Genomic DNA, 27,270 nt, shown 5'->3' with positions numbered 1-27,270 from the left:
AATTTATCTTATGTACGTAGGAACATAAATTTTGAAATTTGATGCATACCTGAAATATTTGTACATTGCGTAAAGTGAACCCTCATTCGTATCTTTATTAATTGATTTGGCCTGCGATCTACTTGATGCTATAAATGCTTTGAAGCATCTCATTCTTTGATTGATCAATTAGTAAAATTCTTTCTTCTGATTGATCAATCAAATGCTTCAAAGCATTTATTGTAACTATACCTTCAGTGAACTATACTTTTTATTTATTTCTTGTTATACTTAAATATTGTTTACATTTATTAAGTATTTAAAAATGTCAATTAAACACAATTCTGATTTATAAATCGCAAATATTGAAATGCGATTTGAAAACCTCTTTTAAAAATAGAAGACGTTATATTAATGATAATTTTAATATACACACGATGCGACGTCAAAAAGTTTGTAATTACAATGTTTACCTTAAAATTAGCAAATGTTATACGTAACAAACGGTATTACGTAAACGTTATACGTGCATAATCTTGTCTATAATAGTGTCCATGAACGCGATTATTAACATATGTCGCATATTGATGCTCAGATAACTTAAACGACCGTTTAATCGTAATTTATTATTAGTTTTTAAACCTTTATATTTCAATAACTTACTGCTCGGATAAATATTTGTATATAATTTATATTTACTATACATCTCTATAATTTATTTGTTAAAAACTCTCTCTTTGTTAAAATATTGAATTTTTTATAATAAATTTATATCTTAATAAATATTTACATTATACTAATCTTTTTTATGCTCAAATTTGACTTATCTTCTTAAAATCGGCCAAAATTTATTTACATATATATATAGTTCTTTTTTAATTACGCATACATATGTTCCACGTTTAATTCCTCGGTAAAACAGCTGTTTAGCAATTCATAGTTATGTATATTTATATAAGATATATAAAAAATTGTAAATAATGTAAAAGTATTTTGTAAAATTAATAGATAAAATACATTTTTTTAACAAAGTATGAAATCGTCGAAAATTTTTATTAACAGAAGGATATACTATACAATTCAACATGCCTGCGTGCAAAGTTATTTTTAAATTTTAAAAATTATAATTTCAACTGTGAAATATAACAAATTTTAATTCATTTGTCACTTCCAAAAATTCAAATACTTTTAATCGGATATTTACTTAAAAGATTAAGAAATGGTTAATAAAGTATCCAGTTTAAAATTCAATCTTCTGTTATTATTCCTTTACATTCAGCTTACTCTCTGATTTTTATTTTCGTCAGAATAATGTATAACAAATGGAACTACATTAAGATACATCAATATAAATGCGTCGTTTTAATTGAGAAAATAAATTTAAAATTAAACATGAAACAAAATTGAATTCCATATTTTTCAAATGTTTTGTTTTATTTTACAAATTCTATGAATATTAAATATATTTGAATTCTATCATTATTTATAGTTATAATATATCATTATTCATGTCAAGGGTCCTTGTTGTGTCGTTGTCCGTCACTTTATCGTGCAACTGTGCACTTTGCTTCCTTTTTCTTCTTACACGGCAAAGAACTTTAAAGCTGCTTTACACTGCCAAAATATAGCGTCAGCGCACAGTGTTAACAATTCAATATTGCCTCTATTAAATATAATAGTTTTAAGACAATTCGCGTTCGAAGAGAGAAAGAAAGAATAAAATTAATAAATATTTAAATAGTTAATTGTATTGTTTTAAATTGGGACAGACAATTAATTGAAAAAGTAAAAGGATGAAATAAATCCGAACAAATACGAAGTGCAAAGCTTCAAGTCAACTTTGACATTATATAACATTTACGAAATTAATTCTCTATTACTTTTTCTCTTTGCTAATCTAAAGTAAATGTATATTTTCTTCCATAACGTACTTTTTTCTGTTTTTATTTCTTTTTAATTCAACAGATTTCCATCCAAATGGTATAGTATGATAAATATTCATAGATATTACTATTTAATTTTTTGAATTATTTTATAATTAAATAACATTTTATATAATATTTATGCATATTATTTATAAAAGCTTTATTCGAAATATCATTAAAACGTATAGACTAAAAGTTTTTTATAATATTTATGATGAATATTTTGTAAAATAATAAACATAAAAATGGCATTGTAAGAGTCACATAAATAAAAATAATAATTTAAACAGCAAATTTAAAAATCATATATTTATTAAAATATATCAATAGGTAATATTAATTACCTATTGAAACAACGCTTAACTAACTTATAATACAACATAAAAACGACAAAGATGTATGACATTATATTACATTATACATATTAACTAGTTTCGACCATATATTTTGGTCCTCTTCAGAATAGAAATTGAATTATACATATCGTCAAACGGACTGAGAAAGATTTATAGAATTGTTATATAAGTCTGCAAAAACAATAAAAATTTTTAAAAAATTAAAAAATTATAGATAAACGTATCAAGACACATAAGAACATATATTACAATCAAAAGTTAAATAATTCAGAATCATTTTTAGTTTTAAGTTGAGACAAAAATCTTTAGATATGTTTGCACATTGTTAATTATTTTTTTGAAGTTCTGAATTATTTAACTTTTGATTGTAATATGTTCTTATGTCTTGATGCGTTTATCTATAATTTTAAAAAAATCATAATTATTTCTAATATTCTATGTTCACTTTAAATCGATAGTCATTTAACCCATATTGTTTTTACAGACTTATATAACAGATCTTTCTCAGTCCGTTTGACGATATGTATAATTCAATTTCTATTCTAAAGAGGACCAAAATATGTGGTCGAAACTAGTTAATATGTATAATGTAATATAATGTCATACATCTTTGTCGTTTTTATGTTGTATTATAAGTTAGTTTTAAGCGTTGTTTCAATAGGTAATGTTAAAATGATATATGATTTTTAAATTTGCTGTTTAAATTATTATTCTTATTTATGTGACTCTTACAATGCCATTTTTATGTTTATTATTTTGTATAAAGAAAAAGGCCTTTGTCTCTTCTTAATTTTGTAAATATTTTGTAATAATTTTGTAAAAATATTTGTAAAATGTTTGTTAAAAATATGTCATCTATTCATAGAGATCAAATCAACATCCTATTTTACATACTAGTAACGTAAACATTGCATTGTTTTGGAATTAGAAGTTTTCTTCGCTAAAATAGGACTTAAAAAGTTATTAACTTATCAAACTGCTTTCGTAGATCTATAACTGTAATAAAGTGCAAGAAAAAAATACTAATATTTTAGAATTATGAAATCTTTTTCTAATACATCATTTTTCCATTGTTGTATAGTTTTAAATACAAAATACTCTCGTATTGTGTTGTTTCTAAAGCAATTTCCTTTATTTCTAATTTTATCGCCTACAAATATCTTTTTAATATAATCAAACATGTCTATTTAATGTGTACTTAAAAAAGAGTATTCATTTTAACAATTATATATTTTACAGAAAAAAAAATTTGTTTTAAAACGAGTATTAAAAAATATTAGAATATTTACAAGACATTCAAGTGAAATACGTTGATATATCATAAAGAATATTATTGCTAATTGTATCTTTGCACGAACATATCAGATTGTATAATCTTGTAAACTCCATTCATTACAATTATCTGTAAACGAGCCAGTTACTGTTTATTTCATCAAATCATTTCATCAAAGTAATCGTTAAATTATATATTTAAAATGTACTACTTATGTAATGTGTTACTTTACATAATAGGTTTTCTTAAGAGCGGAAGCACAATCTTGTATAATGAATAGCGCATAATATGCGTAAGAATATAAACCAAACAAAATCTTTCATGTCCTTCCTTTCTATAAAATAAAAGACTCCGATTTTTTAGTCGATTTCTTTATGTTTTATGCATTACGCGTTATGCAAAGATGATCTGTGCTCTGGCCTTAAAACGCAACTCTTATTTAGGCCGGTCTTATCTCTGCTTAATTTTTTCGATTATAAATTCAAGAATTGCCAACTGCAAAGCTGAAAACTAATATAATCTCTATATACATCCTGATTTCTTAATTATTTTAATCAAATTTAATTATATTAAGTAAAAGTTTTTTTTTTTTATTGCATTTTACAAAAAATAATAAAAACTATAATTTGCAAAAATGAACAGGGAAGATAAAATGATACGATCAGTTTTTTAAGTTTTGTAGTTGGCAATTTTAAAAATTAATCGTCCGATAACAAAACGAGTGTTTTCCGATGAGAGAATAAACAAATGTAGCACAATTGGTATAACATTATTTCATTTTTTGTTTTTTTATTGACAAACGACTAGTGATGCAGCTCGATTCATGCTTGCGAGGCTTTGAGATCATTTCATCCTTGTTTAACTATACGTTAAACAAGGACAAATAATGCCCACGAGCGTAAAACGAGCATCGAATCGAGCCGGAGTCGAGGATGTAACGATTCGTCGTGTTACACTTTTACGTTAACCGTATATTTTTTTACTGAAAAAGATACAATAAGGTAGCCAAAGTTAATCGGAGATGGTTTAAAGACCGGATTACTGAATCTCCGTTGGGACCTCGTTGGCGTGGCGCAGCCTTAAAGTTCACCGCGCAGCTGGAGAGGGGGAGGTAAGTCAGGCGCTCTGTGCATCGTAGAGAGGGGTGTAGCGGTGGTGGGAGGGGACGCGCACCGCCGCCGCCGCCGCTGTTACTGCTGTTGCTGGCTCTCGTAGGGTTAGCAGCCCCGACGAATACGGGCCTGGAACGGGTATGGAGTTGTTTCTTCGGCTCTGTCGCTCCGTGTGACAACCCGTGCATTTGAATAACATCGGTCGACGTCACTTGGAGTGCGCCGTTCGGCTTGCGGGTCGCTGGCGCGCGTCGATCCGAATAGTGACTAGATAAGTTAGTCGCCGGAGAGCGGACCTTAGCTCGAGTCCGCGGCTTAACGCAGGTGTGCATGGTGTGGTCTCAAGACTCGCTCGTGAGTGATCGTCGATAATACCAGTGTGATTTGATATCGGAAGATTTCACTACTTCGTCCCACGGGCGGAGGGCATACAGCGGGCGACTCTCGGGGCCATTATTTCGTAGCGTCCCTCGAACCTCGGTTGAGCCATGACGCGGTGCCTCGACGATAGTCGTTAGAAGGTATACTCCGCGTCTTTTCCATCCGCTGGGGCCCGCACGTGCTAACTGCCGCCACGAGTTGTGTGTGTGTGTGTGTGTGTGTGTTTGTGTCTACGTTAGAGAACGCCGGTCGACCGATTTCTCGTTATTACATTGATTACGTTATCGAAGAACCGAAAAGCGTGAACGCGCACAGCCGCGCTTCACGACGCTCTTTACAAACATCTGTGTGCAAATAATCTTGACCGGGATATCTAGCTGGTTTGTTTACGACAATCTTTCCCTTCCTTGGAATTCAAATGCGATCGTCGTCCAATCGATCGCCGTATGCGCGCGGATAAGAAATCACAGCGGACGTGCAAAGAAGAGAGCGGCGAAGAGTCGCGACGACCCGACGCGACAGCGTCGCGATAACACTTGACTGATAAAGCGAGAAAGAAGAGAGAGATCTTTTCTTTTTCTTTTTTCTTTTCTCTCTTCAAGGTACTCCGACTTTCTGACTTGTTCCTCGAACAAATGGTGGAACGCAAGCGTTGGCCCATGGAGGACAGCGTGCAAGGTACCTCGAGCGCCGTCCTCGAGGAGATTTTTTACGTGACGTCGAAACGGAACACGTATTACAAGGTGAAGCTGACGGAGAAAGGTCTGAGCCTGCAGAAGGAGCACAACGGCGCCACGAAGATCGAGACGATCGCCTTAGGTGACATCATCGGTTGCAGATGCATGCGGTCGAAGCGCAGGAACACGGGCAGCTGCGCCTGCCGACCGGGCGCGTCCAAATCGCAGATGAAGCTGGTGGAGTCGGCCGAGCTCTATCAGCAGTGCGACGAGCTTGACACGTCGGCATACCTCTACATATACGCGTACACGTTGAAGAAGACGCGCATGAAGGTCACGTTGAGGCGCGAACGTACTACAATCACTCTGCGCTTCCGCAGCTTCGACAAGTACGAGGATAATCTGCGCGAGGCTAGCAGGTGGCGATTAGCGATCAAGTGCTTGGTCGCCAATGTGCCGGTGCCGAAAAACCTCATGAGCCCCAGCCACGGGAACTTGGAGACGTTGGTCGGGGGTGAGTTTAGGACTGTCTTGTGTGATAAGCTCGTTGATTTTCACGTTTTCAAAGATCCTCGTCGATCGACGGAGTAAAAATAAAAAGCACCGATTAACAATATATATTTTATATATGATTCTGCGTTGTAATCGTATTAGCGATTGCCGATTGGGCTTGCGATCGTGATTGGCGATTACTGTTCAATCAATCAGCGCAAATCAAACGGTGACTGCTTCATTTCGATTGGTTGAAAAGTTAACGCTAATCCAATTGGCAATTGATAATGTGATTACAGCTTTAGATGAATATATAAAATTGTCGATGCGAGTGATCAAATACTCTATCGTTCCGATGATAATTTTTTTTAAGTCAATTTCTGCCTTTTTCTTTGCGAATTGTCCTTTTATAGAGTCTGCGTAATAACAATAACAGCATCCGGTAATACATCCGGCTGCGCGTTTAAAAGGCGTAAATACATTTAAAACAGATCTTAATCTATTACATCATTGAGCAATTTGATTTGCAAAGTCAAATTGTAAACAACAATTAACCAATTATTGCAAAATGTTATTTTATTGTGCACCGAATGATATATATCTACTAATTCATACATCATTGAGCAATTTGATTTGCAAAGTCAAATTGTAAACAACAATTAACCGATTATTGCAAAATGTTATTTTATTGTGCACCGAATGATATATATCTACTAATTTCATAACGGCCACTTTATTTATTGTTTTAACTTGATGAAAAATTTTACAGAATGATAAGCATATTTTAATTTGATGAAAAATTATACAAAATGATAACGTTTTAATTTGATGAAAAATTTTACAATGATAAGCATGCAATGAGTTACACCAACATATGTACATTCTGATATTTATGGGATTATGTACTACTCGAATGTATGTAAGATAATCGAATCTATATCAGGAAATTAGTGTTATCTATATAGTTACCTACATTACGAAACTTAGTTTTACAGTTTATGAATTATGATTAGTATTAGACTAGAGAAAGAGAGAGTTCTTTATTTCAAAATCATTTCAAGTTATGTTTTAAAATGTTAATATACAGTTTTGTGATTGATTTATAATATCTGAAGGTTACACTGAGAAAATAATTATTTATTTGATTAAATTTATTTGCTTCGTCTTTATTTCGTTTTTAAGACAATTTGACTTAGGCCGATATTCATAGTTAGTTCTTACATTCAAGACTCTTAAGTTTAGTCTTAACATCTTAAGACATTAGTTGAGACAATCTTGAAATAAGAATTGACAATACCAGCCTTAAATACATATATATTCTTCAACGAAGAAAAATAAAGACAAATTAAATTATTAATTTAGTTAAGTAAATAATTTTTTCTCAGTATGTATTCAAGACGATCTTAAATGTAAGAACTAAGATATGAATACGTATATCCGACCTGTATGACTGCAATTATTTGTTTTCCGTGTTGTATTATTATACAATAGCATGTATGCACACGTACAATATTATCTTTTTCTTATATGATTGCTTTAAAATTATACCTCATTCAGACTTACGCATTTCTATACAGCGATCGGATTAGGCGCGACTGATACAGCGTGTTTCGTTATTAATGGCAAGCCAGATATGAAGAAGGATAATTCTATTACTAGAGTTTTAAAGATATTTTATGAAAAAGTAAATAAGAATAAAATAAAATTTTTTAAAATCAATTAGGAAAAAGTGTTTCAATAAACTGATTAAATATTCAGTAATTGATGATATCTCATCAGTTACTGATGAAATATCATCAGTTACTAAATAGTTAATCAATATATTTAAATACTTTTTCTTTAAAAAACTAAAAAATTAATTTTTTTCGAGTTTACACAATTTTAGTTGTAAAGCTATAATTTTTTTCTTTTTTATCTTTTTTTGTCATTTACTCGGAGATAAGAAAAAATATTTTATGCACATGGAATAAATTTATATGTAACAACCTTTGATTAGTAGCAAATCGATCGAAAAAATTTAGCTAGATACTAATAACTTTTTGCAGCATTACTTATATCTGAACGTCCTACATAATTATTTTAATGTGTGGTCCAACAAAATTATTTTCAAATCTTTGCCTAAATTTTTAGCAAAATCAACTCTTTCTGTGTAATGATGTAAAATTGACTTTGAGATTTTTCACAAATAGTTTTGTTTGAAAACTCCATAATAAAACGTTTGTTCGCGTTGCTTGAAATTCCTAAAAATTTTTCAACTTAAAATGAGATAGATATTTAGAGAGTTGATAAAGAGAGAAAACGAAGATGCTGAGTGTAAAAAGTGCAAGCAACGCGAACAGATCAGTATTGGAATGTCGGAAATGAAATAATCAAGGAAATAATTTAACTTTCGTTCTGAGAATATGGCAAAATGATAATATTGATAATATCGTATATTTAGAAATTCCCTTCTACAGAAGTATAGAAATAACTTGTGTTGGTTTGAAACTTTTTTCTTTAGACATTTAATTTTTTTCTTACATCAGAGGTTGTCTGGTAATGTGTTTGTTATCGAGTATGTAATGATTCCTTATGCTCTCTCTGTGCATTGCTTTTGTGTGCAAATGCAAATTATATCTATAGGCTATAACACACACATACAACACAACATACTATATTTTAGTGATTAGTTCCTGTAGACTGTACGTTTTCGTAACTACTTATGTAATCTGTAATTTCAGTCATTACGCGTATCACATAGTCCACGTGATCTTGCGATTTACAAGTTTTAGCAATAAAGATATAAGGAATGTGTTTATGTGTGTGACTTCTTACATTTAGTATATATGTGAATAAATGATATATTTCATCATCAATTTCAAAACTTTGTAGAGATAATGAAATAAGATAGTGGGAAATAAAATATTTTTCACTATGTGTTAGTAGTTCTTGAGAATCTTATGGGTATATTGAAATTTTGCAAATATCTTTTTTGCAAAGTGATGACGTTAGAGACTTTTTCTAGAAATTTTTTTTGAAATATTAGAAGAATGAAACGACACTGTACCTTGAACATGAGATAAATTTTTTTAAATGGAATATGACTTGTAAATTTCTAATTATTGACTTCTTAATAATTGCAAACAATTTGAAGAAAAACATTCACTTAATAGCTTGAAAATTTATGAGCAAAATTTATATAACTGAGAGAAAAATGTATTACATTTTAATAAATATTTTTTGAATAGTATATTGGCTGAATATTTATAATATTATATATTATTTTGGACCATGAACCATTAATTTGATTTAACTATCATTTTTTTAGTAAATATTCTTTTATTGTAAGTAAACATTAAGTATATTAGTCAAACAAATATTTATGAAAACTTTAGTACATTTTTTTCAGTGTATTATAATACTGATTTTAGCATATCGCTCTGTTAACAGAAAAATGATATCAGAAAAAGTTAACATTTTTTAGGTAGTGAAAGAAAATTGATTTCGAAGGTTTTCATAAAGAATTTTTCTATAAGAAAGAATACCACAACTCTGATAAGAGACCTCTGATAAGGAGAATAAAATTTACATTATACTAGAGTTGCAGCATTTGTATTTTGAAAACTCATCATTATTTTAAAGAGTAGATTATAATTGAATTTCGATGTATATTAGCTTTAAGTTTTATTTGCTTTGATTTCAACTGATTGCGTATGGACATTCTCTAGTTATTATGACTTTTTATGTTGCATATTTGCATAGAGTGTAAGAAAACTGCAGATAAACAAGGTTAGTCAAGAAAGTTCAAAGGATGGAAAAAATGTTATTCGGTTTTTATTCTCTCTTATTTTACTCAATGAAATAAAGTGACAAAAACTATAAAAATGATTAACATTTAACATTGAAATGTCATTGTACATCCTTATATAAAATATCTTTTTAATTATTGAATCATATTATAATTTACAGGTAAACGAAATCTTATAGTAATAAAGATTTTTTAATTAAATTGATATGTAAAGTAAATTAACTCACTTCTGTAGGAACTAAAAATATTACTGAAAATACTATTGAAAAATACTACTGAAACTCTTGAGAAAATTAGAGGAAATCAATGCCCGATTCTGATTGCTCTCTATGTAGGAGGCTAAGACTCATAACTGATATAGATATAGTTTATCGGATTGCGTTGATGATGCAGATGAATATGTAAAATATATTTTTGAAAATAATAACTTATTAATATGAATAAAAGTATAAATAAAGTTACTGAATTTTACATTAATTGTTAATAACAAAAATATAGCAGTAACAGAATTGAAATTTTTTACAAATATAGATGTAGGGTGCTTGTAAATTAGAATATTGAAAAAAAAAAGATTTTTTATTTGTTTTATTATTTTGAGAAAAGACCAATTTTTATCGATTTGTTCCAGAAATTAATAGTGGTTGTTTTCTTCACTGGTACGGACTTTATCTTATTTAAAAATGTAAAATTTTGTTCAACTCTGAGATAAACAAAACGCTTATTCAGCGTCATTCAAGTTATGATTGATTAATAATTTTTGTCTCTTTATAAATATTTTTTTATAAATATCGTAAGATAATTTAAAATCGTGTCAGCTAATTCAGTCGTTGGGTAAACGTCTACTTTACGTCCGTCTGCACGATGTCTCGAAATGATTTTATTGTATGATACAATTACGGTGTATATGTGAGATGTTATATTTTTGTAACTTTGACTTTGCTTGATCGCGAACGCAATTGTTATCATAATATCGCGGTATAAGGTGTCTTGATTGCGAAATGCAGCTTCCAGGTTTATAATTTTTCCAATCTTCCTGTTGGCATACGTTGTATGATTTCAACATTGGTATCCGATTGAAATTTTTCCGTGACGCACAAATACACGAGTTCGCGCGAACACGATTTAGCATTGTTGTACATAAGCGTCATTTTCAAGTACAAAGAAGGAAAGTCCGGTACGCCGTTTTATTCGAACTTGAAAAATTTATTGAGAATGCGGTAGTAATGTTTATTCTTTAAATGGTAACAACGAAGTTCGGTATCTTTTATAGGTAGTATCTTTATAGGTTATAATTTTTTAAAAAGAGTTTATTATTCGGAGGCGAAAGAAGAGAGTATAATATATTTCATGCGTTGAAAATATTTAAATAGATATTTAATAAAATATAAAATTTTGGAAACACATAATTTTTATTGACAGTTCTTATTAATATAATTTTATAAATGTAAAATTTTAATTAATGACTTAAAATTTTATCTCAAAAAGAATACAGAATTAAGAGAATACGGTTGATAACTTTAATTTATGCTATAACGATGAATAAGCCACGAAAATTGATATTATAAAAATAGTTTTTGAAACAAATTATGTAAACACACGCGTAATTGTCTTAATTTTTTGTATTTTAAATACGTCAGACAGAAAATTATTTTTTTTTTGAAACGTTTATATTTATTGATAAATCTGTGTGGGAAAGACTCTCTTATCACACAAACAAAATAAAGAATAAGACAAATTTGTCATATCTTTAGCGATAATTTATTTTATCTTGTTTTTGATAACCCCTGAAGGCCGTAAAACTGTTATTTTTGTACAAGCTTAATAGTGTTATAAGTTCGTATTTCTTTTAATATCGTATTGTACATAAATCGCTGTTCATAATAGCGTCATATCCTTAATTAAATATACAATGACGTTGGCAGTATCAAAAGTATTGGTCGTCTATCCGTCTATTTCATTCGTACGCGCTCGATATTATTTCAAATAACGCGGAAGTTGGGAAAGGATTGCGTGCTCATAACAAGCCACCACGACACAAATTGCGTTATGTTTGCGGTTACATAATACATTATTTATGATCTAGTAAACGTTGATATAGAATTGAAAAACAATAAGCACCTTTCTGAGCGCTCTATCGTTGGAAGAGTTTTACGAGAAAGCCGAGAGTGCGCGAGTTTCTCTACGCGTGCACACGCATATTTCAGAAAATGACAAGATTTCTGTGAGTTTCTTGTTGTCTCCTTGGATTTTTTTCGTGACGCCTTCAGTTACCTCGATTTAAAATTAGAAAGGCTCGGCTAATCAACGCTCGCGTATTTTTTCTTTCCTATTCCTTTGATGCGAATTATGCTGTATTGTCAGTTGATGCGCTCGCAAGGAAAGATGCGAAACAAGATTAGCAAAAAAGTTTTTCATCATATGCAAATAACTTACCCATCTGGAATTTCTTTCGGGTTATTTAATTGATTTATTGAATGTTGTTTAATTTTATCGATAAATTACAAATTATGGAGTTATATGCATATAATGTTAATTTTTAATATATTCATGGAATTACTTAAAGAGGAGTCTTATGTAATTCTATTAATGAAAAACACTTAGTCTTAACATTTTCCAAGTAAAATTCTCCTGCACAAACATCCTTTAACAATCTTTTTTTTTGTTATTGATAGTGCTGTCATAGTGCTTTTAGCGCCGATCTTATGCGTTTTATTTTTCTTGTCTCAACAACGCGCGTTGCAAAAAGTATCGTATATATATCATTTATCTTATTATTGACGTTAGACAATAATCGAGACAATAACACTCTACGATATACGACATTGAACGTTTCAGGCTATTTAACATTAGATCGCATTTATTTAATTATCTTGTATCGCAAGTAAATAAATGATAAATATAAAGATAAAGTCAACTCTTTGTGTAGAGAGAGAGAGAGAGAGAGAAAAATTGAAGCTTTTTTAATTTATATATCAAAAAGAATTTTCGATTTTTAATATTAAGAAGACATGAGATGAGATATGAATGGTATTTTAAAATAATAAAAAAATTATGAAAATATTACCAGTTTTATTTGCATTTAAAAGTAATAAAAGAAAAGTAAAAAGAAATTTAGTGACGATATGAATAAAAAATTATTTCAACAAGTATTGTCAAGTAGTATTTTTTTATTTGTGCTCCAATTGAATGGTATAGAAATGTATTAAAAGAATGACAAAAATTTCAATATTTAATAGAAGTATTTTAAGTATTTAAAAGATTTATAAAAAGTTACATTGCACGATATCGAATTAATTGTTCTATAAATAAATAAAATATTTATTTGTTTTAAATCTTTGTGTAACTAATCGAGATGAATTGCAATAAAATTTTGCATTAAGTTATTTTGCATACTTAAAATATTTATACAAAAGTATTTGATATATTTTAAATTTTAGTTTATAATAACAAAAAAGATATAACATACACACACTGTTAAATCTATGTTGTTAAATTTAACCTAATTTAAATTAACCTAATTCTAACACTGCTCCTACTCAATATACAGCCTTGTGTAAATGCATTAGGCACTTAGAATTCTTTTGCATTGTACATTTTTTGCATTTTGTATTGGAAATTTATTTGTCTCTCGGCGAAAAAAAAGTTTTCGACTACGTATCTTAAAGTATAAAGAAAGGGCGAAATCTTCGACTTTCGAATCTGTATTTGAATCTGTTGTCTACGATATTTTGCTCTTAAATTATATAAAATTGAAAAATGATATTTTTGCAAAATTTTGGTTTTACTTTAAAGCGTTAGAGTTTAATGAAACGTCAGCAAACAAAATTTAATACAGAAGTATTATATCTGAAAGTAAGCTTCCTAAGTTTTAAAACGTTTTTAAAAAAAAAATTTGTATGGGAATTTTTTGTAAAGATAGAATTTTTTATGTAAAATTTTATTATGTAAAAACTTACTTTTTCTAAAATGTTTTTTAATTTCGAAACGAAATATACTAATACTAAAAATACCAATCAATCAAGCACATTATAGTAAACATTTTTTATCTTTTTTTAAATATTTTTTATTTTCGAAATTAATCGTAGACAAAAGATTCAAATTTAAAGCCCTATTACTACGCTTCAAAATGCGTGATACAAAACCTCTGAGATTTTTTTCATTGAGATATTAAATTTTTCGTAAAATATGAAAAAATTATATCTAAAAGTATGTCTAATACGTCTATTAAGCTGGCACAGCCACTTCAGCACAATCAAACACGACCAATAACATATTTTTTTGCTATTTTTTTGCTCTATTCCCGATCTTTTTGCTCCAGCCGATTCGTTAAAACCCATGGCTGTGCTAGATTAAGACTAAAGTTAGCACAGCCACAAAGAAAAATAGCAGCAAATGAAAAATCAAGTATATATTCTTGAAGGATTATTTGATTTGCTAATTTGTTGATTTTTTGTACACATAATGTTTTATGTGTTTCGTTAGAAGAGAGAAACGTTTATACTCTTTTATACGTCGTAGTCACACATGGAAAATGCAACTGCTACCTATTATGCAATCATGATTAAGCTATTATTTATTTGGTGTCAAGTCAGTTATCAAAGTACATATGTCTACATAGCGAATATATAAGTCTCGATAAATGACAGAAATGTGTTATGAACACAAATATTAATTCCCTAACGTGATTATTGTGAATGTATTGAAATATTAAAAACTTTTTAAGATCTCTCTGAATAGAATGTTTCGATAGACTTGTTTGCTGAAAACGAAATTTTCCTGAAAGTGAAATTAAACTATCACATTAAGTTTAAATCATTAAATGGAATAAATAATTATTATCAATATACAATTTAATGATAATATGCTAATTATAATATGTATATGAAAAGAATCGTATTGTAATAAATATAAATTCATATTAAAGATAAAAGATGACACTTCAAAGTAATGCAAACAAAATTTTAAGAAAAACTTTATTTTGGCCAAAATAAATGATAAATATGACTAAGAACGCCAATTTTGGCATTTAATCTCAATTTTCTTAAAAAACTGACGTGACAGCTCAAGTCGACCACCGAATTCATTTTCAGCGATCAAAAGTCCATTAAAAAATACTTTGTTTATTCAGGCTTCAACGAAGTATTGAACTGTGTAATTAATGGATTTTTAAATTACTAAATGTCAATACGAATGAAAGATGCAGTTGTTTCACATGCTGAAGATTTCTTAAAGCCCGATTCTTCGCTTTTTCGTGAGAAAGGCGGAACTTCTTCAAAGTAATAAAGAGCAGTGTGATGCATACTGAATACTGAATGCTCGATGCTTTTGTGATAAGAGTTTATGTTTTCTCCGGAAACAATATACGATAAGGATCAGCGGATGCGCTAAGGAATTCGTTAAGATTAGAAATTTGATTTTTCGAAAGTATTTTCCGCTGTCTAAAAGAAGATTTGGAATTGCCTTATTTTAAAAAGTTGTAGTACACACGTCTTGCATGTTTTATTGGAATTATTTATTCGAGAATGATTTGTTGACAATGCTAAAACCATGAAATCGCGTCTTTCAAATAACAACAAAATAATTATAAGAGGTTTTGGAACAATACATAACTTTTGCATTTTTTCTCGCTAACGTTTCAGCGTGTCCGGGTGAGAATCGGAAACTTCTGGTGTTGGTAAACCCGAAATCAGGACCTGGCAGAGGCAGAGATACCTTTCAGAAGAGAATCCATCCAATCTTGTCGGAAGCGGAGAGATCTTACGAGATTCACATTACCAAGTGTTCTAATTACGCCCGCGAGTTTGTGCGCACGAGGGATATTTATCAGTGGAGCGGTCTATTGATGGTTGGTGGCGATGGAATTGTCTTCGAGGTGGTGAACGGAATCTTCCAAAGGCCTGATTGGGAGAAAGCTCTACGCGAATTGCCGCTCGGGGTGATACCATGCGGCTCCGGCAATGGCTTGGCAAAGTCTATCGCTCACGCTAAGAAGTAAGTTAGTTAAAGAAATAAATTTAAAACACGTGCACCTGTTATTCTCGTGCACCCTAATTATCATTATCTTACGTCACAGAATTGCATTTTAATAGAATTAACCTTGAATGGTGACATGTGACTCGACAGAATTTAACATTATCGATTTTATTCCATAATCTGTATAAATATGACATCGTTTTTCGAAAGAAAAACATTGAAAGTGAGAAAAATGGAGTAACACTAGTTCGCAACAGAAAACTGTTTTAATAATTTTAACTATTTTTTTAATGTATTTTTACTGAATCAGAATTCAATATCTAAACAAACTATATGAAATAAAGTCCACTGCAAGCAACAATCATCGAAAGTGTAAATTCGTAGGCTATAAGTATTATTATTTTACAAAAACAAAAAATATGGATCAGTGGATCAGGCTATTGAGAGTCAAACGTGGTTCTTATTACGTAATTGTCTATTTATTCATAACAATCATGAACGTTTCGACTTATTTTGGAGTCATCTTCAGCATACATAATCTCTATATATCCTTGAAAGTTGGAGATAAAGTCACCATCAAATTAGTCGATCTGATGTACAATCTAATAAAATATTAATATTTTTAAACTGAAATTAACTAAAAATTAAAAGTAGTGACTCACCTCAAACTTCAAAGAAACGTCATTTAACAAATGTTTTAATATCACAAATTTATCATTTTGGAATCAATTTCAATTTGACATGTACAAAGTCTTCACATACGAGTCATTCAAATACATTATTATTTTAATTCACGTTGCTTGACATACATACTTTATATATATATCGATATTGAGATTATCCGTTTTATAATAAAAAAAAATATCTCGTTTATTTATCTTTGATTAATCGTTTTTGATTAATCGTCACAAACCAAAGCAAAAATGTTAGATTGTACGATTTGTACCATGAAGTTCTAAATTATAGGTAAAAAAAACTTTAAACCTTCCTCTATTAATTGCCATAAGACAGAGATTTAGTTTCGTTCTGTATTTCATACGGGATGTTTTAAACGTAGTTTTCATAGCTGTAATTTAATCTATTGACGCTTTGGTAATTTAATGCTAAAGATAATTTTAGAATAAAATAATGTTTCAGAGAACCGTACGATCGCAATCCTTTGCTTATCAGCGCACTGTCGGCGGTCAAATGTAAAAAAACATCGATGGATATTGTGCGCGTAGAAACAAGAAACCAGATCCTTTTCTCGTTTCTGTCGGTGGGCTGGGGTCTACTCGCTGACATTGACATCGAAAGTGAACGACTACGCGCTATCGGAGGCCAAAGATTTACTGTCTGGAGCGTAGCGCGTTTAATAGGATTGAGAACATATAAAGGCAAAGTGTCCTATTTACCTTGCAGCAAGGTTCCCCCGACAGAAAATATGGAAAACGGCAATATATATCACAAGGACTATGTCGCGGAGAACATATTGTCGCATTCGAGAAGCTATGGCGATGAATTGGACAGGTAATAATTCTGCGTGATGATAATAATAGATTTTTTAATAGAATGTAATGACAAAGATAACTGTACGTATTAAGGCACATATTAAGTCAGCGTGATTGTCTGTCAACGCGCCACGCGCCAGATATCAAAGATGATTTCAGAGTATACGTACAAAAGTTTTATCATCGAATCTCTTGAAGCTATTTTATATATTTGAAGATAGAGAGAAACTGAATCTGCTCGAAAAATAATGTCGCTGTGAGTATGTTGTGTGTACGTGTGTTTATTGAAATTGAAGTATGTATGCACACTGCATATTCACCGAGTTTATCAACTTGTTTGACTCTGAGAATATTTTCGATAATTTTACACAAATATATTACACGTAATAAGAAAAATGTAATATATGTTTATAATTATTTATTTATGTCGTTTCTTTCCATTATTTATCGCGTTTATTTATGAAAAATAAAAATGTATGTAGGTGTTGTGCCAAGCCTGAATCAGAACCGAAAGGTTTCTACAATACTTTCGGTGAATCATCCAACGATTTGAACGGTTACGATGATAACGACGTGATAACTGAGAACCTAGCTCTCGAGACGGAAAACGAGAGGAGACACAGACTTGACAGCTTCTACTCTGCAACATCAGCAAAGTCGACTTATTTCAGCACAGGTTCCGCCTCGAGTTATCACAGTATGGAAGACGATAATAGCACAGAGATTGGTATGTTACTAAAATTGAACGTAGTTTTATTGAATTTATAACATCGATATTAATAAATGTATCGTTAAGGTGCAGAAAACATCTGTAACAATCAAGTTATGTATGGGCCATCATCTACACTTCCGGCGCTGACAACGCAGCTCTCAAATTGCTGGACAACGATTCAAGGTAAGGTAATTGCTTAAATAACGGAAGTCTTTCACTGATAATTTGAATTTCGAAAATTTTAAACAATATTTTTTGCTTTTTTTTTAAACATATATTTAACTAAATTCTTACCAAAGTATTTAGAAATTATATTCGAAAGAAATAAATACTTTAATTTTAATATTTATAGTTTATAAGACTTGCAAGAGACGAGTTCAAAGACACATGTATTTGTTGTCATATAATATGGTGCCAAAGGTTGCCGCGTAATGCATCACTTATTAACCATTTAACTCCAGTTGAATTCGAAGTAACGTCACGTACCACTTAATAAAATGCCGAATGTAATGAAGCATAATTGAAAAAATATATATAATATAATGTAATACATTTCAGTTGCAATACTTACATTCAAAAAATTAATTCATAGAATTTTTGTACCGTTTTTCACAATGCATAAAAACTAAAGATGAATTTTACGGTATGTATATGTATATATGTAAAATATTGTATATTTAAAATTTCAGGAGAATTCATAATGGTACATGCAGCTTATCAAACACATTTAGGACAAGACTATTTTTTTGCGCCACGTGCTGCATTAGCTGATGGAATTATTTGGCTTTTAATAGCTAAAGCCGGTATTACACGGGCCAACTTAGTGCAAGTAAGTTATATTATGAAACAGGAAGAAAAAGAAAACAGTCGATGATTATACAGCGATACTTATCGTATTTGTTTATTAGTTTTTATTAGGTCTGAGTAGCGGAACTCATGTAACTTGCCCTGGCGTCGATATGATACCTGTAAAGGCATTCCGAATAGAACCTATGGAAGGAACAAGTGGACATATAACCGTAGACGGTGAAGAAGTTGATTACGGACCGTTACAAGCAGAGATATTCTCTTCCTTAGCATCGGTGATGACACCCTGACATAAACGATAATCATGTGTATTTAATGGTGATATCAAACAAAATCAAATAATTTGAAGATAATTCGACGAGAAATTTATTCTAGGCTAGCTTAGGATAAATTAGTTACAAAATAGTAACATCAAACTGTTAATATGCATTAATATCTATAAAAGATTTTTTGGATTGTAAATTTTAAATTGACAATCTACGTAGGGCTGTTTAAACCTCAATCTATTACCTTGCGATACGCTCAGTCGAAAGGGAAAGTCCTTTTTTTCTCTTCATAATGAAGAGGTTGATAAATATATACATAGAATATTATTTATTAATCTAAAGTTGGACGGGTTAAATCTGTTGCATCTTAATAGATACATTTAGCTATTTTGTAAAGTTTTCTATCAGTTTGTACAGTGTATCTATACATGCAACAAAATGATATTATTTGTGCTCACTATTGTAAACTATAATATTACGCGTAAGATATTATATTTTGTTACGATGTAAAATAAATTGATGAATTGTTTCTTTTTTACATATACAACTATTTTGCAAATCAATACTAACTAAATACATTAGAAAACTGTAAACTTTATTATCACAATTTTTAATATGTTTACGTCTTACATCTTTAATGCACAATAAAATAATGTTGCATTGTTTACGATTTGATATGCTGCATAAATAAAATAGTATTTTAATAATAAGTAATATACTACAGAGTAATCGATTTGATTACATATCAACTACATTATTACTTTCATTTCCACATAAAGAATAAAGAACGATACATGACAGGGATCGTGTATTGTAAAATTGTGTATAGAGTAAAATTGATTACGTATAATACGTATGGATATAATGCGTATGTTATACTTAAAATATTAAATTGCAAATTAAAATTTAATTATCAATTCTACTAATTAATTTTTTCTAATTCAATTTTTCTCTTAATTAAAAGTATTGTTTTTTTTTTGTGTATGTGATTATTATTGTATTTAATAAACACAATTGAGAGAAAGATGAGATTTAAAAAAGTTGTTTTATTTTAAATCAAGCTTTTTCCGAATTTTTATCATCTTTCATAACACATAATCTTGACTCAGTGTCATGTATAGTTATAAATTACTTTCGCCATAATTTCTCATGATAAAGGTCAAAGAGAATTAACCAACCAGAATTCTTTCTTTTTTTCCCTTACATTTTATGGAAAAGAGAAACTTTGATTTTGTTATGCACTATGCGTTATGCAAAAGTCTGTGCTGTCGCCATAAAGTAGTGCGATGCAAATTTAAAAAGTTGGAAAAGTTTTGTTTTCCTATATTCAAGAGAGCATCACACACACATGACGCATGAACTAATGTTTCCACATTAACGAGTTCATTCTGGATCACCTCTATTTATGAATAATGAATTCTGAATACGATAAATCTTAATGAGAATGGCGAGATTTCGCGTTTCCTGTTTACGCTATAAATAACAGTTGATCACTTACTGTTTACTCTATTATCGCATTTTAGAAACATAACTCATAACGCTTGTAATACGCATATGGGAATTTTGCTTCGATAATTAATATTCAAGGAGATATGTTTAGGTAACAAAAGGCGAAACGTTACCGTTGTTAAGTCTACACGTATCATTTATTATTCTCTCTTTACAACAGCGAGTCGTGATCATCGATCGCCATCAATCCCGATGATCCACCTCTCGTCCCTCTCTCTCTCTCTCTCTCTTTTCTCGCTTTAAAACTTCCCTTTTGTACGTGGGTCTCTCCGCATACGCGTCACTCGAGTTCGATGACGATGAAATAGATGAAGTATGAAAATGAAAAAAAAAAAAAAAAGTGAAGAAGTTTATGGATCAGTCTCTTTACCACAAGCTGAGTAAAACAACAATGAACACGGAGAGCGCGGTTTCCTCAGACGAGCGCCGTCGTGCCGAGTGATAAAATTCATCGCGCGAATTCCACGGTCCTGGCGCGGCAACGACGAGCGGCGTGTACGAACTGTCGACAACAGCTCGAGAAAAAAAAAAAAAAAAAGATAGAATTGTAGCTCGTTAAAATAATCTTAAGTAAAACTATTTATATGCATGTACGGGTGCGTCCCCCGAAATCGTCGCCGTTCCGCTTGCATCTATAGATTCTCTTTGTCAATTTAGAAGCGAACTTGTGATCTCGAGAAAAGTAACAAGTAAATTAAACGTATGGAAATTATTTTTACTCCGTAAAGCGCTACAAAACATTGAATCTTTGCGGAGTCGTGAGAAAAATCGCTCGCCTGCAAAACAAAACTTCAGAAACTACATTCCCTTAAATTGTACGAGAGAATCCTATAAATAAGTCGAACGGCAATAACTCCGGAGCATTCTGTATACATATCCGTATATACTACAAACATAAAAATGCACTGGCCGAATCTCTCTCCGTTTCCCTCGACCTTTTTCTGTCGCAACTGAATTGATAATAGAATCGTGACTCGTAAAAACGCCATACACACGTTCTACGTGATTGCGAGGAAGAATTCTACGGAAAATACTTTTGCTCCGACTGAAAAGTCAACGACCTCTTGGAACAGTCTGGCAGTTTATCTCAAGGAAACTAATTTCCAAATAGGCTGAGCGATGATTGTATGTACAATGCGGAGAATGATGGCAATTTTTTTCTTTCAGTCGCGCCAGAACACATCGATCAGTGGTCTAGTTTCCATCGAAGTCCTCAATTCGGTACACGCTACTTCCATTGGAAATAGATACCTTGTGGATCGAAGCGAGAGTGAGATAAGCACAACCTATTGTATTTCTATCGATTAATTTTGGTTTCACACGCCGCATTAAGTGTAAATTAACACTCCGATGGAAACTAGATCGGTGACACGGGAGGGATGTCGACTAAGGACAACGCTCGCAATATTTGTACGCAACGCAGGCGGTGTATATACAGAGTCCATTATTGAAATAATATTAAAAATGGAAACACATAGATACGCAGAAACGTAAATTCGGAGGTCTGCGGAGATAAGTGGTTTCTATCACACATCACAATTTTTGCGAAACGGCCAAAACGTCTCCCCGATCTCGTGAGTCATGACTATGTAAGCGCGAAAAGGAATAAAAAAAAAGAAAAGAAAAGAAAAAAGGATAAAGATGAGAAATCGCAAACGGTGACATTTCAGCGGAGTTTTCCAATCGAATGCCGGAGAATCGGGACAGACGTATTTATCTCGCTTTGTTTCCACGTCGTTTCGCCTCTACGATGACAAATTAATATCGAAGTGTCATTCGGCGCGCGCGCGCGCGCGCTCTCTCTCTTTCTCTCGCTCTTCTTGTCCTGACTTTCCGAGAGTTTATCGTGCACGTACATAAAAGTATATATACACACGCACACACACACACACACACACACACACGCACACACACGTACACATACACACACGAGAAGACAAATCAAGCGTATTCGCATTCGGAACGTATACATACACACTCCATGCTCACATTTTCGCGCATTTTACAGTCGCAGTCTCTCCGCATAAAAAATTACAGAATCGATCTCGGCTCGGTAATCCATTTCACCTCCCAGCAATGCCTGGAAATCGATTGCATATCTTTAAATTTAAAAAGTAAGCAAATTTACTAGAATATATATATCAAGGTGCATCATTTCAATGGCTGGGTTCATCAGAAAGTAGCTTTGCAACTGCTGTAAAATTCTTTAATAGGATTGATTTTTACATTCTAGATTCAACAAGGAAATAAGAGCTAGATCAATCCTACTGAAAAATTTTAAGACGCAAAAAGCTGTTTTTTCTGCTGAACGCAATCATTGATCGATATCTGCTGAGAACAAAAAAAAGTTGAAATAATCGCGAGCAAACACAACACTTTCTTTGACATTTATTAGTTATAAAAAAATTTGACTGTGACGACTACATATTTCTGTAAAATATTACGCGGGCAGTTGATAAGTCGGTGACTTTTTAAACGAAGACTATGTTAAAAAAATAAATTGAACTTTTGATGAAACAAATTTTTTTAATTTAATGATCACTATTTTTACCAAACAGCTCGCGTATCTCAATAATTGTAAAAAAAAATAAAATAGATAATTTCCTTTAGGAACAAAATTTTATTTCGTTGTATTTAAATGAAGATATATTTCAGTGAAATAAACATTATAACCGTCAAATAAATTTTTAAATCTTTTTTTCGGTGTAGGAGAAATTTGCTTACTTTTATAATTTTCATCGTTTTAAGATGTACAATTGATTCTTTACTTCTGAAATTTATTTACTAACTGCAAAATTACGCGTTAAGAGATCTTATTACCTAAAATAATTTTTCTACGAACTTGGACTGCGAGCGGCGAATTCTGCTCCTTCTCCCATTTTATCTTTTTTTCTCTCCTTCGAACGATAAGGACTACCGATGCCATTGGCACGTGGACGTTGTCGATTGGATCTTTCATCGTGAGAATCATGTCGAATTACGAAATCATGAACACCCCGCGGAAATTCTCACAGTTTGATATTATCGAAACTATTTTTATCTATAAGGATAGAATTTATTACGAACACGTTGCTGGTACAAGAGAACTTGTGACACGCGTTGTACATCACTTTTACATCGAACTAATAAATTAATCTTTTGGCCGTTAGAAACGATCGACACACTTTCCTTTTGCCAATCGAGTACTCTACAGGCGAATAAAACTGTCGATTTTATAAATATATTTTTGATAAATAAGCGGGGTGCCTTTCAATACATAACAAATTATGACGTATTCCTTATTCGGGCAACCAGCACTCGAATTGGCGTGTCTTATAAAATATCGAAGAAAATTAATCAATTTCGCACATATATGGTACACCATGATTTAGTCAATACTGTGATGGAATAATTCAATTTACAATGTAAGTTTACAACGTACAATATCAAATAAGCTTGAAACATAGCCAAGATTTTCTTTACAACCGATTCTGTTGGATAGTCCGATCGATCGGAGAATGTTTCACTTAACAGCGTAGAATACTCTAAATTTTACAACTAACAGCTCGCTAATTTAATGCATTGACTAAAGCGTTTTTTTTTCCAATGATTTTCATTTCAGCGAGAGACCGAGGGTTCCATTTCCGAGGACCAAATCGGGATTGATTATCACACAAATCTCCAAAATGTATGAATAAAGTGATTCCGAGAACACTCGATTACGGTTCTCCTTAGAGTTCTTTAAGTAAGAATTTAGAAATCACATGAAAAGAACGATTTTATTCAAATATCTGAAAATAATTATGTGAGAAACTTAAGTATAATGAGTAATGCTGCAAAGTTTTGTCATTCTAGCAATTATTTTGAGCGATAATAATTATTTTGATAGTCAAACAAAATTATTTTCAAATCAGTATTTACCTAAATTAAAAAAGCAAAACCGTTCTTTCCGTCCAGAATAATTATAGTTTTTCAAAAACGTCTGAGTATTCATACAGTCTATTTGACAGGAATAGTCATTTAATTTTTTTATGTCACATGAGATATTTTTACACAATTAAAAATTATCTACATTATTATTTTCTGATTTACTAGTATTTGAAAACATTATGTATAGAGGAGAGATTTAATCGTTTTCTGAAAAATTTTTTGAAAAAGTAAGTAGAAATTAAACACGTGCATATTAAATATGTTAAATAGCTTATTATAACAATTAATTAATAAAACACTTATTTTAATGCAAATTTTCGATGAAATTACTTGAAATGAATATTTAAAATACTTGTTACAAAGAAAAAAGATATGATAAACAATTTTATAATAATGTACATTTTCTCGTTCTTAAAGTGTAAAAATGGGTTACTATTCCTGAGCTGAAAAATGGATGTAATTCAATAATTCTTCTCATATGTATAAATATTTTTACTATAACTGTAAACTGATAAAATGAACACAATAAAATCCTTCATTGGCCTGAAATACACGACGGCTCAATAAAAAAATGTCTAATCGGTGTCCAAGCTCTTACTTAAGGAATTCTGATTACCCTTGCAGTTGAAAACGCACCACGAATGTCAAAATATCGTAATTTTTACGTTTTGCGATTGAAATCTCATAACAAAGAACACTAGAACACGCCATCGAGAGCGGCGACGGTGGGATCCGCTCTGGAAGTAACATGCCGAGCTTGGCTCGAACTCATCTTACGCTCTGTAATTTTCATATACAAACGGTAATATAACGTATCAACTATAATGCGCTACACTGGGTGTGTATCTATAAAGATATTTATATGTTAAAAAAGGGGGAGAGGAGGATGTAAGAGTTATATAATATGTACACACACGATACTGGCAGTATAACTTTCGCCTTCTTACGAATCCTTCTCGTCGCGCGGTGAACGTTCCGCTCCGATTAGACACGTACGGACGCGCTGAACCGACATGTATAGCCCAACGTGAACTTCGTCTCGCGACAGTAATAATTAACTAGACTTTCTCAATTCTGCGAAACGAACGGACTGCGTTTCGTCACGGCGGTTAAAATTCGCATGAGTCAGTATGAACTTATATGCGGCGTCAACTTTAATGGCTCTCTTTTCCGATTTCTGCGCTCGATAGAAATCTGGATGACTCGGGCCTCGAAGATCGCGAAAATTGTTCGCCCTAGCCACGTAGAAATCATATGTAAACGTTACAAAAACGCCGCGAAATCGCGAAGATGACGCTTCCCGATGTCGGAACGCATGGTCAATCGCTTTAAATCATTAGTAACGCACCACCGATGCGACACAGTGTCCCTTTGTTTATCCTACTTAAGCATACAATAATAAAAGAAAAGAAACGGCAACGAATCGTCGATGGAATTGTCTCGCATCACTTTAGTATCGTTCAAACCGGGAGATGGGCAGGGGAAAATCTTATAAGGTCGATATTGCCCTAAAACTCACAAAGCTGAGTATTGATCATGTAACTTCTTTTCTAAGGCGGAAACGTGAAAAGTGAAAATTTTTGTATATGTATGTGTGTATATGTTCATACATACATTCATAATTGATACCCTGCTCTCGCGCATTTTAGAAACATAAACATTTTCATAAACATCACAATATATAATTAGATTGCTTGGGAATATTTTTTCGAGAACAAATCTAGAAGCACAAAACAACAAAATTTTATACAAATTTTGACGAATCTGGTGAAAAAATGCGCCAAGTTCTTGCTCTTCGCTGTAATACTCGACTAAATCTAACTTGATAAATTAATAAGCATAATTTTTTTCATACAAATTAAGTTTCTTCCATTGTGGTATAATCATAATCATTTGGTTAATAATAGCAACTATTAGTTTCTTATCTGCGAAAAAACTTGGGCAATTTTTATCTAGCCATTTTATCACGTTGTTGATTTAGATAAATATATTAATAAATTTAAAACTTGATTATACATATAATTTGCTTTAACTCAGGCAATAAATATTCAGAACAATCTACACAAAGACGTTTGTATCTCTTTTAATGTTTTATGTTCTAGATTTGGCCTTTATGATATCGTGCAGAAATAACGCTGTAAAGAAATCAAATGCTTCTTTCCAATTTCTCATAATTTGAATTTTAAATTATTTGAGTTTTTGCTTCCCGTACGCCATCTCTTACATCAAATGCGAAAAACGCTAAACTTCAAACTTTAGTTCACTTTCGTAAAATTTGAATACATACAGATATGAAACGGTTTCTTTCGTTGAAATTTCGTCACCAATTAGCGATACATCTCCGCGAAATTCGCGTGAAGTAACGCGCGACACTAAATATAAATCGTAATTTCATTTAATTAAACGCCATTGTCGCCATTATACATATATATAGCGTAAAACGATGTCATTTATTAAATATAACTTAGAAATTTGGCAGTGTTCATTTCTTGTCTTCGTCCGATATCCTACGTATCATTCTAGAGAAGATGATCAGTAGAGTGTGCTGTGGTATGAATCGAAAAAGTTCTTGAAGTTGTAACAACATAAAAAATGTATAATTTACGCGATTATGTTTATATG

General features: G+C 31.3%; 1 protein-coding gene across 4 annotated transcripts; it reads left to right on the top strand.

Moving 5' to 3' along the window:
• The first annotated feature begins 4,291 nt into the window (after positions 1–4,291).
• On the top strand, positions 4,292–19,387 carry Sk2 (Sphingosine kinase 2). Of its 4 annotated transcripts, none has more exons than XM_018541217.1 (8): positions 4,292–4,783; positions 5,629–6,217; positions 15,622–15,973; positions 17,093–17,464; positions 17,928–18,172; positions 18,242–18,340; positions 18,847–18,986; positions 19,066–19,387. In XM_018541217.1, the coding sequence occupies exons 2-8, from the start codon at positions 5,662–5,664 to the stop codon at positions 19,252–19,254; spliced, it is 1,953 nt and encodes a 650-aa protein (XP_018396719.1). In that variant the 5' UTR covers positions 4,292–4,783; positions 5,629–5,661; the 3' UTR covers positions 19,255–19,387. The 4 variants fall into 4 exon arrangements, with proteins under 4 accessions (XP_018396719.1, XP_018396718.1, XP_018396720.1 ...); XM_018541216.1 differs by having other exon boundaries at positions 4,292–5,166; XM_018541218.1 differs by having other exon boundaries at positions 4,292–6,217; positions 18,248–18,340.
• The last annotated feature ends 7,883 nt before the right edge of the window (positions 19,388–27,270 follow it).

This window comes from Cyphomyrmex costatus, unplaced genomic scaffold (genome assembly GCF_001594065.2).
Source record: "Cyphomyrmex costatus isolate MS0001 unplaced genomic scaffold, Ccosl1.0 scaffold28, whole genome shotgun sequence".
NCBI classification, from domain to species: domain Eukaryota; kingdom Metazoa; phylum Arthropoda; class Insecta; order Hymenoptera; family Formicidae; genus Cyphomyrmex; species Cyphomyrmex costatus.
The sequence above is the reverse complement of the archived record's forward strand: the minus strand, read 5'-3'. Positions and strand labels throughout refer to the sequence as shown.